The sequence below is a fragment of the Sinocyclocheilus anshuiensis genome, unplaced genomic scaffold, assembly GCF_001515605.1.
Source record: "Sinocyclocheilus anshuiensis isolate Anshui unplaced genomic scaffold, SAMN03320099.WGS_v1.1 scaffold684, whole genome shotgun sequence".
Taxonomy (NCBI): domain Eukaryota; kingdom Metazoa; phylum Chordata; class Actinopteri; order Cypriniformes; family Cyprinidae; genus Sinocyclocheilus; species Sinocyclocheilus anshuiensis.
In genome coordinates, this window is record NW_015554107.1 from 796,094 (window position 1) to 809,157 (window position 13,064).

Here is a 13,064-nt window from a genome sequence, read left to right on the forward strand (position 1 = left end):
GCGGTAGTGTATATATATATATATATATATATATATAATGAGCAGATTGATAGATGTATTGCTGTTCAGCCTTGAATCCAGTGAGAACTGGAGCTTTCTGACTTTGCCTAAACTGTGAAGTCCAGCCAGATGATGAGGTGCTTGGTCTGTGGTTACTTCCCATCAGCACACGCACATCTTGAGTTGTTCCCCCATCTTTGGTTTTGCTCTTACAAGGGGTTATTCACTTAGGGAATGGGAACATGGGAAATTCAACCACATCCCGCCTCGTTTCCCCCATCCCTCTGGACCCACAGTAGTTCAATCAACTGGGAGCACGTCATTCCACTGACCCTCTGTCTCGTCCAGGACCCCCAGCAGACGAACCCTGCAGCGGTCATCTTGCACCTCCCGTCCTCAAACCACCCCGCTCCCCTCACCTCAGGAGGACTATGGACTATTTGATACTGTGAGGGCTTCTTCTGTGAGCAGTGTCAGACAGAGCTTGTAAATAGTTTAGACTGTTAATTGTTGATAAATTTTCTTAATATTTCCCAACATCGTAGAGGCTGGATAAATGTTAAAATGATTTCAAATGAATAAATAAATAAAATACAGAATTACAATAAAATACATAAATTATATGTAAAATACAGAATTACATAAAATAAAAAAACATAAAAACAATTATAATAACATAAATCTATTTTTTTAATCATATTTTGTTGTTTAATAATATCAATAATAACACATAAAAATATGTATATTAATTTTAATGATAATAACAATAATAATGTGAATATGTATGTTTTTTTATATTTATATGTACACTACTTTTCAAAACTTTGAGATCAGTTAGAATTTTTTTTTTTGGAAAGAAGTCTCTTATGTCCAGGGCTGCATTTATTTGATCAAAATACAGCAAAAATATCTAATATGCTGATTCGGTGCTCAAAAAACTTTTCTTATTATGATCAAAGTTGAAAACAGTTAATACAGAAATGTTTAATGTAATAGAAAGTTCCAAATATTTAAAAACCAAAAACATTATAAATGTCTTTACAGTCATTTTGTATCAATTTAATGCATATTTGCTGATTAAAAGTATTAATTTTAGTAAAACAAAAATGACTGGTAGTGTATAATAAATGGTAGTGTATTGTATAACACACACACACACATAAACACACACACACACACATATAATACAGCAAAATATATATATATAAACACTATATATATTTTATATATTAGTTCTATATATAAAATTATTAGTTCTAAAATAGCACAGATATATCCTGTCTATATAACACAGTATGTGGTCACATTGAGTGCAGTCTAATAAACACAACAGAGCTGAAGGTGAACACAAGGTCACATCGGTGAACCATGATGCAAAGTCCCGAAATATCACTTTACCATTGTTCAAAGTCCAGTGAAACACATTTGATTATAGTTCTCAGTCTTTCAAGCATGAATATGAAAAGAAAAACATCTCTTTGTACACACTAATGTCTTTTCTCAGAATACACCAGCTTACGCTTTCCCTTACAACATAAGCCAGACCTCATGCATTTAAAATGCCACCGTGTGCTGGTGAAACATCCCATCCTCTAGTCTACAATCTTTAAAAAAATGCATCACCGCTTCAGCCTTTCTCTTGCAATTTGAATGACACTCAACCAATCACAATCAATCAATGTTTTAGTGCTGGAAATGTGTGTGCTTTAGTGTGAAGAAAGTCCTCTTTTCTTTGCTGTATATTCCTCATAAAGATGTCAGTGAGTGGGAGACAATCTCTGTTGAAAAATAAGGGCTTTGCCTCCCAATTGTCTCTGCTGATTACCGACACACAACAGCAAGCAAATAAATCACACTGTGACTTGTAATGTGCAGATTATGCAAGTGCTTAAAGTAAGTGGGCTCTAGAGCTTTTATTTTGTTTTCAGTGAAGATTAATGAAGAAGCCTGTATTTCATTATAGTCCAATCCAACGTCTATTGTCACTGAAATATGATAAATTACAGTTACAGATGGCATGCTACGCAATATTATAATGGCCCAGTGAGACCTTGACCTACGCTTGGATAAACACACGATACAGTTAAAGTAGTCCACTTCACCCTCTGCACAGTGAGCATAGCATATGGGAAAAGATAGCAACAACATCCGCTATAGATCTCAAAGATAATGTCCTATTATTTATTCATAAAGAAGTTACATCACACGAAAATGTTCATGCAGACTGACTGAAAAGCACTTATATGGTGACAAAAAAACAGCACCAGTAATTTAATTAGTACATTAAAAAATAGATAAAAAATAATTTCACTATTAATAATAATTTAAAAATATTTGATTAAATTGTTAATGAATAATAATGAATTAAATTATTTGAATATTTTCTCTTAACTGGAAGGTCAGAATAAGTCAAGGAGCAGTACGCAGACACGTACGTTTGTACAGTCCGACGCTTTCAGATAAAAACCCATTGGCATTACTCCTTTCCAGGTCACTGGACAGCCACACTGCACCGGTGCAGAGCTGGAGTGCCAAGGCATTGTGTTTCACTCAGGAGGAACGTGACCCAGTAAACATTGACCTTGGACAGATGGGCAGTGCGCTGCAGTACATTGAATGAAGGAGCATGAAGTCATGACTTTAGTCACACAGATGTTGAAAGGTAAAAAAATTTTGAACATATCTATAAATAAACACACGTGATTCAGGTTAAAGATGATTTTGCATATTTTTCTTTTTTTAAGAACAACCAGTTTTATTCTCCCATGTTATTTTTTCTTTTATAAACAGGATTAAACATCTGAAAAAAATTTAACTAGTGTTTAATTAAGAATGCCTAATGCACTTAAAACTACAGATTTACTGTGAGATAATTAGGAGTAATGTCTTAAAGGGATAATTCACCTAAAAATGAAAATTCTGTCATTACTTACTCACCCTCATGTCATTCCAAACCCGTAAGACCTTCGTTCATCTTCAGACACAAATTAAGATATTTTTGATTAAATCTGAGAGCTTTATGATCCTGCTTGGACAGCAATGCAACTACCATGTTCAAGGCCCAGAAAAGTAGTAAGGACATTGTTAAACTAGTACATGTGACAATAGTGGTTCAACCGTAATTTTATGAAGGTACGAGAACACTTTTTGTGTGCAAAAAAACAAAAATAATCACTTTATTCAACAATTTCTTCTATTCCATGTCAGTCTTTAAAGCAACTATAAAGACTTTAAAGCAACTATACGTAGTTTTGTATATTTTTGCAACTTTCGAGCCCTCTACAGTTAAGTAAGTGGAATTCACTATTGTAAATATATAACTGTCGTAATTAAAGTACATAGCTGTACATGTGCATTTGTTGCTGCCGCAAAGTAATTTTGCTCACCAACACCTGCCAACCAAACTTATATAGCCTACTCCCAAAACAGTCCTTATTAGAAGTCAGTATACCATCAAAACTCATTTCATGGTGAAAAATTTAACTATACTTTTTTTGTATTTTCTGTGCAGTCCCCTACAGTTAAGTAAGTGAAATTCACTGTTGTTTTAAATATTTCACTGTCGTGGATAGTACACGTGCATTTGTTTCAGCCATAATGCAATCTGCTCTTTTTGCAGAATTTCGTACCCGCTCACCAAACTTAACTCCCAGAACAGACGTTTGGTGGGAGCTCTGGAAATAAACAGAATCCATTCACCATATTAGAAGCTAGTGTTCCATCAGAATGATTTCAAAACTGATATTTCATGGTAAACAACAACAACCTGTGTACAACACGCAGGAATTAGCAGACTTCATACATATTTTGGAGATAAAGTCTTGTGTTTACAGAATATGTAAGAAGTCCCCCCTGAGCATTTTACTGGCAGCTCAGTGTTCCGCTCTATTAATAATCTGACACACTTCACAAGCAGCTTGGTTCTTCTTTACAGTGGCTGGTTGGAGTCAAAATGGCTAATCTGTGATAGCACAACTTCACATGAACAGCCATGTTGACACAAATGTGATTTTTCCTTAATGTTGCAAATGTCTTTTCCACTGAACTACATGTACTTCAGGTTATAAAGCCTAGGCCATTGCCCTTGACCCTTACGAAAAAGAAGTTGATTGAAGTATGCTATTAGTATACTTTTTTAAAACTAAAAATAGGAAAGTATAGGAAAGTCAGCTGCGTCACGCCGGATCTGTTTCCTACTTTGTTGTGATTTGATCTGAACGGAAACAGCGTATCCGTGTGACACAGCTGACACAGAACAGCATACGCTGTTTACGTCCAGCGGATATTCTCCAAAATGGCACCAGGGTGATGCGGAGGAGACGAATTGTTGAATAAAGCCGTTATTTTTTTTTTCTTTTGCGCACAAAAAGTATTCTTGTAGCTTTGTATAATTGCGGATGAACCACTGATGTCACATGGATTATTTTACAGATCTCCTTGCTATGTTTCTGGACTTGGGAACATTTCAGTTGCGTTGCTGTCTATGCAGGGTCAGACAGCTCTCAGATTCCATCAAATTCTATCAATTTGTGTTCCGAAGATGAACGAAGGTCTTAAAGGTTTGATACGACTTGAGGGTGAGTAATTAATGACAGAATTTAATTTTTGGGTGAACTAACCCTTTAAGTATACTTGACTTATACTTAAAAAAAGTCTAAATATATTTGCGCGTGCTCCGGGAATCCATGTTTTCATTGTTATATGGTAGGGGGCGCAATTACACACCTTCTGTACAGAATTTCCAAAACACAAGCGAAGAAGAAACCGAAACAACAGATGCTTCCACATGTAATCTAACACCATCAGACATAAAACAGCATCAAAACTGTGGAACGTTATGGAATAAAATTTAGACCCATGAAGAGGTAATGACTGTCAAGCTTTGGGGTGTTGATCGACTCCATCTACATTTTGAAACTTCATTCTGAATCCAATTCATAGTCTTTTTTCAAATTTTGTTCAAAATGTTATTTATTTATGGAACTTACCCACTGTTTATAAAAAAGAATGCATGAAGCTAGAATAAAATGTTTTTGTTTAAGTATACTTGCAGTATAAAACTACAAAAAAAGTAGTTTACTGAGACTATACTTCAAAGTGTACTAAAATGTTACAAGTATTTAATTAGTAAACTATCAGTACACCTATAAGTTTACTTTTAGTATAGCTGCAGTACAAACTAAAAACATAGATGTAAACTAGTTGTGTACTCAAAGTTTACTACTGTTCTACTTAAAGTATACTTAAAACTATACTTTTATATACTAGCAAGTGGGCCAATTTAGTCCCAAGGAGTATTGAAATAGTACACTTACAAGTATACTACTAGTACACTGATATGTGTATACTTACTACATAAAGTATACTTAAAAGTATACTTGAACTTTACTTAAGTATACTTAATAAAATAAACTTGAAGTATACTTCTTTTTGGTAAGGGGATCACAAATGATGCCATAAAACATTCACTTTTTTATTTACATATCACTTTATCACTTCCTTTCACAACATCTGTTGCCAAATAAAGAATTTATCAGAATTATCTAAAGAAAAGAGTTGAGAACTAAACAACAGAAGACTGACCGACATCATGTATTTTATTTTGGCATAACAGCAAATCCATTACATTGCACTTTCTCACTGCTGACTTTCAGGACTTACAGTTTGGTAGGCTGAAATAGGGCACCTGGAGAACTAATGAAGAAAAAAATGTAAACAACCGCAAAGCCCGTTGTTTGGAAAACACTTTCCATTTTGGGTATCTGTGGGCCACCGAACAGAAAGTATGTCAAACAAGAGACAGCTGAGAGAAACACGCTCCTCTTCTTAAAGAGTCTTTTTAAGACTTTATACAGTGTATTAAGATGCATATTAAGACATGACACAACCCATATGGTATTTGTGGTGACTGTGACAACAGTGGGGAAATAAATAATTGGGCTTGCTTAAAACGAGCAATAATTTCAAAATAGGGATAGTAGAGTATATATTTCCCACAAAATCTAAACCGACACAAATGGCAGGCATGTACATATAAAACATTCAAAAGGAGAGATTTTTGACATCAGCATTTTGCTGACATTGATTAATCTTCATCTCCAAGTTAAAGATTTTATCATAAAAAGTGTTTCTAGGTAGAACTTGAGGTACACATAGGTGTTGGTATAGTTATCGTCAGAAAGTGCACCTTGCAGCGGCCCCACAAAGTAATTACTCTTAAAGGGATTCACTCAAAACATTCTGTCATTATTTAATCACAAATTATGCTGTCCCAAACCTATATGTGTGTGTGTTTCTTTAACAGAACACAAAAGAAGATAATACAGAATGTTTAAATTGTTTAAATTTAATTTAGTCCATGAAATTTAGTTTTTGTAATTAAATCAGTGGGGTCCAAAATAACCCTGTTTGATCTCATTAACTTCCATTTCATGGACAAAAACAAAACAAAACACAGAGACATTATAAAATGATCTTCTTTTGTGTTCTATTAAGAAATGTTCGGAATGACATGAGTAAATGATGACAGAATTTACATTTTTATGTGAACTATCTCTTTAAGCTGCACTTAAATGCTGAATGTTTATGCATTATGTAATAAAATCAAATCAAGTGGCATTGTTTTAGATAGACAGATAACACAAGTACAGATTTCAAACAAAAAACAAACAAAAAAAAACAAGAAAAACAAGTTTGTTGGGTTTTAAATTGTAAAACAAAAGAAATATTGTTAAAAATTTAGGCAAAAAAGTATTCTGACTTTTTTGGTTGTTAAATGTTAGTGAGGAGAACTTCATACATCTACTAGAAATCAACGTAATATAAAACTTCATCACCATAATATGTACAGTACACTCGCACATGCACATCGATTTTTTTTTTTTGTTGCAGTAATTAGCTTATCCATAAGGTGGCGACACTGCCCCAGCCCATTGTTTAACAGTCAAAGCAGAAACAAACAGAAAAACAAACTGCTGGAGACCGCAACAACAACAGACACTCTCGTTGACAATTACTTGTGTGAAGGGGTTAAGAGATACACGCAACTCTAGTTTAAATGAGTACAAAGACAATTTTATCAGTCATGACTTCTCGAGAGAAATAGCGTAGATACTGGACAAGGACAAATCTTCACAATGCGCATATGCTATGGGCCTGTGTTCGTAAGCATTCGCATCAATACCGAAGTATACTTTGGGCTTTAAAAGTCACTGACAAAATAGCACACAGAAACGGAGTTTGTTTGTTTTTTTAAGATAAGCTCTAGCAGCATTTGCAGATGCCACTTGGTTTAATATTTTGCTAATTTCAATAAAAATTAAGTTTTAAGTGTGCACGTAAGTGTCCACACACTTTATGGGGCCGCTGTATGTCACATCGACATTTAACTTCACTTTTTAACACTGAGAATGGTCATTTGAAGGCACTCGTCTTTGAGCACTTCAATGTCAGTTTTATAAGCATTCGTTTTGACCTCACTGTAGAAATCGGGCTTCTTCATAGCCAGAGGCGTCTCAACGGTGATGGACGCTCCCATGAGTGCCTCTGGGCTTTGGTCCCGTTGGAAGAGACCGAAGAGAGTGGCCAGGGCCCGGCCCACGTCATGACGGGCCCCTTCGTTGACAAAGCAGTAGAGGATGGGGTCCGCCACACAGTTGAGGCTGGTGAGTGCTAGAGTCACATGATAAGCACCAAACAAGTTCTCCTCAGCACCGCAATCGCAGGGGTTGCTAAGGAAGAGCACGCTACGCCACAACAGGAGGACGTGATAGGGAGCAAAGCAGAGGAGGACGATGAGGATCAAACTGAGGGCCAGCCTCTTGATTTTGGCCTTCTCTTGGCGCTCAGTGGAGACGTTACTGCGCACGGCTCTCAGGATGCCTCTGTACGCAGCCAACATCACTCCCCAAGGCGCCAAGAAACCGAGAAAAGTACGGTAAAGGTTCATCCCGGCCACCCAATCCTGCATGGGATACTTCTCGAAGCAGAAGGTGTGGTTGAAGCGGTCCTTGAAAAGCTCATCGTGGAAGAGAGGCGCAGAGTTGGCCACTATTTCTGTTACCCACACAACAACGCTGACCAGCAAGGCTGTTTTGACCCTGCGGACTTTAGCGAATTTCAGGGGATGAGCCACTGCCAAGTAACGATCCACAGATATGCAGCAGAGGAAGGCGATGCTGACGTAGATGTTGGTGTAAAAGATGAAACCGAACAGCTTGCAGGACACTTGACCGTGGATCCAGTTGTCATGGTGGAGGAAATAGTCGATCCAAAGCGGCAAAGTGGCTATATACAAGAGGTCAGCCACCGAGAGGTTCATCAAGTAGACCCCCAACTCGTTCTTCTGTCTGACCTGCATGTACGCGGCCCACAGGGCCATGCAGTTGGTGGGGAACCCAAGGACGATGACGATAATATACAGCGCCGGCTGGAAGAACTGGTCTATGTTCGAGTCAACATTGCACGAGGTTGAGATGTTACACATGGTCTCTTCGCTTCCTCAGAGACTTCTATAATCATCGAAATTGGCTGAGGCTTCTACAGTCCCAACTCAAGCCATGTTTAAAACTAAGACTAGAAAGTCAAGAGGTTTCCTTTTAGCTTTCATGTATTGTATTGTGACTGTAACACTGTTGCCCACTACGGTCTAGCATGGTGGGCCTGATGTGTCACGTGTCTCTACCACATTTCATGGCTAATGTTTTAACCTCTAGGAGAACTCAGAGGTCAAAGACGTTCCCACAAGAGAACATGCCATTAATCCTCGTAAAACGATCACCATGGAGTGGTTTCAGGTGGGTCAAGGTTTTTTTTTTAGCAGTATGAAACAGTCACTTCCATCTCTGAAGGTCGCCCAATGTCTAATCGTCTTTGGTGTGTCCAACAACATCCATCTGCAAAATAGGAAAAAGAACAATTATGTGAGTCATATGATTCATTATTTACGATCACTGCAATTTTGCGATTTTTATTATTGTTGAGAAATGTGCTTTTCCGAGCAGTGCAGTGTATTTGTTAGATTAGATTTGCACTATGATACATTGAGTGTATGTTTTCCTATTCCCACCCCTAACCTTGGTCATCCTCGCATTAGCATCTGTTTGTTTGGAGTCAACTGAATTAACATTCATTACAAATCTCCATGTTGTTCTCCAAGGTTTGTATCTGCTGGTACAGAATCTCTAGGAGGAAGTTTCTTTCTGAACAGACGTTTGCGCAGATCTTGGTATGAAGGACGTATTTTTTCTCCTTAGATCAAGCAGATTATATGTACCTTCTAGAATGAGGAAATATGATATAACATAAACAGAGCAGAACATTATGACTTGACAGGTGACCTACATGCTCCTTGCACATGCAAGCCACTTTTATAAAACCTTTCAGATTCATACAGTATTCCTTAAACAATAAGGATCAACTAACACAAAAATGTATTATTTTATTAATTTAATTTATATTTATTTAATAATTTAACAATTTACAATGTCTCATTTGAACTGTATAATTTTATGGTTAGTTTTTTTAATTATTGAAAATAATTTTCAATAAAACAAAGCAATAATAATACTAATTCTTTCCACTTTTACTTCCATCATTTGTCACATGTGCAGTTCGTGCACACAAAATCATTATATTTTACTTCTTGTGTAATTGTATTTTTTTTCTCCTAAATTAAATGTAACTAATTTTATAACTTCAAAGTAAGTAAGTGTAATTTAAACTTCAGACTCAAAGGAAATAACTGAACAATGTGGAGAAATTACTCAATGTGATTCAGACTCTGGGGATAATGGACAACATCCCAAAACAATAAACCAGATCAGTTCATTCTCTGAACTAAAATGTTTGCTCTGAAACTTATTCTACTGGAACCTTTTACGTTTCAGAATAACTTCAGACTTTTTTGGAAATTGTAAATTTTTAATGTACAGACTCCCTGTTGAAAAAAAACCCCCAGCTGGTTGGCTGGTTTTAGCTGGTTGTCCAGCCTGGTCATAGCTGGTCAACAGGCTGATTTTAGAGGGGTTTTGACTACTTTTTTAGCTGGTCAGACTTGAAGACCAACTGACCAACCAGCTAAAACCAGCTTGGTCAGGCTGGGAGACCAGCTAAAACCAGCTATACATCCATCTTAAACCAGCTAAGACCAGCCAACCAGCTTAGGCCGGGTTTAGCCTTTTTTATGTTTTGTTTTTTTGTTTTGTTTTTTAGCAGGGCTGGGCCATGATGACAACTTGAACTCATATGCATGCCAAAAGCGAAGAGCATATTCTCATTGATTTACTCGCTCTAGATTACTTGCGGGATGATATTCGTGTCACTTGCGCAAGTAAAAACAACAAGCTCTTCACTGAATGGCTTGTGCCACAATACATCATGCAAATTTCCGCTAGAGTTGACATTTTTCAACTTGCGCGGAAGACGCGATTGAGGCGAATATCGCGTGTTCGCGACAATCGCGTCTTCCGGCGCGCCGCGAATTCGCTTGTCTTTGCATTGACTTTTTATATTTAATCTACTTGCGCAAATAATTTAATTCTCTTTTGGTGTGCACATCATTTACACACCCTTATATCATTCCAAACCTGTTGGATACAAAACATTCTTCAAAATATCTTCTTCTGTGTTATGCAGAAGAAAGAAAGTCATACAAGTTTGGAACAACATGTAGGTGAGTATGATGACAGAATTTTAATTTTTAGGTGAACAATCACTTTAAGAAGGTATCACTGCACAATTTTAGAGATACCTAGCAGAATGAGGTTTTATTCCAGTCGTTAATTAAACAATTTTGACAAACACTTACATAGATTTAGCTGTTTCCCTATTGAAGTAGATGCCTTTTCTTGAATGAAAATAGCTGCCTTGGGATGTTACAAATATTACTAGTGAACTGGTTTGCCTTAAAGGGACTTTGTATATAGAGTCATACTGCTGTCATCATAAGATTACAGCATATTTGTCACTATGAAAGGTCTAAGACTAAACCAAACAGATCAGTTATTGGATCAGTTATTAAGATATTGCTTGTGAGCTTGATGCTTTTCAATCAGGAAACATGAGATAACAGCAAAGGTCCACTGCCCTGCCTGGGGCCAGTAACAGTGACCGATATGCAAACAGAGGCCTAAAAATCATTGGCCTAATCCAATCTGTCATTCTGCTCCAATATCAATATCTCATAGTGGCAGATAACAATGTATCCTTTAATAGAGAAATGCGCAAAGCACCACATGGTAAAAAAAGACTTAAAAGATGATGGAATGTAAGCCACTGGAAAGTTGTCAACCCGACTTCATTTTCATTTGGGTTGGGCGATAAGTGTGCAGAGAATAACTGGCAGTGACGATGTAAGATATCTCAGATTAAAATACGGAGTTTGTGTGCATTTACAACTTTTGATCATATCAAAGTTTGCATTACACAAAAGGAGAAGATCTTTTAGTGCAGTGTAAACAAATACAGCTGGCCTTTGTCCATGATCAGTGTGGTAACATAATGCACAAAATACAGACATTTAACTCTCATTTTCCCTCTATAGACAGGTGGAAATGAAGAACAAAGCACTCAGATGTCAGACCCTATTTCCCATAACCCTGGAAATGAGGCTATGAATAATCAGAGACACCTGTGTTGCAGCAGTGGTCAGTGATACCATCACGCTCGTCTCCAATATTGACACTTTGGAGTACAAAGAAATGATTCTCTATAGTCCCTAATGAGACTAGAAATAGAGATGTGTCACAAAGTCATCAAAAACACATATCTCAGAAGAGGACTGCTCAACAGAACTGAAAAAACAAACGTTACAGCTGCAAAAATAACTGAATATCAAGATTGCAATTACAGCTGCCACAATTAAGTTACCGGGACAAAGTGTCGATTACAGCATTCCATTTTAGTTTGTCAATGCGTAGTGGCCAATTAGAGGTGTTAAAATGAGCCTACACCTTATAAGTAATGACAACCGGTACTAATGTGCATTTTGTTTCACTCTTTGATTTGTGGTGGCACAAAAACAGTCGTGAAACTCTGCATTCTTCATTAACGAAATGGAAGCATTCTAATAGCACATTAACCTGAAACCTGTTGCATGTTTGACAGACCACCAGAGTAAATAAGCTCCCGTCGTAACACAATGGCCATGGCTTGCAGCTAAAGCTCACACACAATTTATGGGTCATTTCTGGTACTCAGTTTTCAAAGATCTCAAATTCTTGGCTCTCCTAAGGTTACTTAAATGTGTTTATGGCTGTAATGGTGGGTTTAAGTTTAACAAACTCAGACTTAAAGGACATGTGCTTAACATGGGATCTATTCCTCTAATGCTAGTAAAATGTATGCTATTTTTTGCCAACTGTCAGCACTACACACTTATGAAATAATCATATTATTTCACGAAATATGGAAATTCTGTCATCATTTACTAACCTCATGTTGTTCTGAAAACCTCTGTATTTTCTTTTTTTTCTACGAAACACAAAAGTTCCAAACAGACTGTGGTGCTCTTAAAGGGGTCATAGGATGCCCATTTTCCACAAGTTGATATGATGCTTTGGGGTCTTAATGAAAATTCTGTAACATAGTTTGGTTTTAAAATTTCTCAATGGTAGTGTAAAAAACACATTTTTTACCCTGTCAAAAACAGCTCTTTTCAGATCAAGACGTTTTTGTAGCATTTTCCTTTAAATGTTAATGAGCTCTGCTGACCCCGCCTCTCTCTTCCGAGCTGCTCTCAGAGAGACTGTTTACTTTAGTGAAAGGGTTTATTCATCGTGAAACTTGCTAATTAGCACATTATTAGGAAAAGCGATTTGCAAAGATTCATTACAAAACATTATACTCACTTCTTCTGTAGATGAGGCTGGATCATGAATGATTCGCGCGAACATAAACGCATTTATGTAGATCGGGGGCGCATTCCCTTCAGAAACAAATGTAATCCACTGCGAGATCAGCGGCTCAGATGTCAGGTGTAAATGACGACTGCTGTTCATTATTACATCCAACAACAGAACACCTCAATCGCTTAGGAGTCATTCTTGTCTACATCTGCTCCAGCG

The 13,064-nt window shown here is 36.9% G+C and overlaps 1 protein-coding gene across 1 annotated transcript; it reads right to left on the bottom strand.

Annotated features, from left to right (window-relative positions):
- Nucleotides 1-6,715: 6,715 nt before the first annotated feature.
- gpr4 (G protein-coupled receptor 4) lies at nt 6,716-8,656 on the bottom strand. The gene has a single exon (XM_016462091.1). It carries the CDS (start codon nt 8,483-8,485, stop codon nt 7,391-7,393), a length of 1,095 nt encoding a protein of 364 aa, XP_016317577.1. The 5' UTR covers nt 8,486-8,656; the 3' UTR covers nt 6,716-7,390.
- Between the last annotated feature and the right edge of the window lie 4,408 nt (nt 8,657-13,064).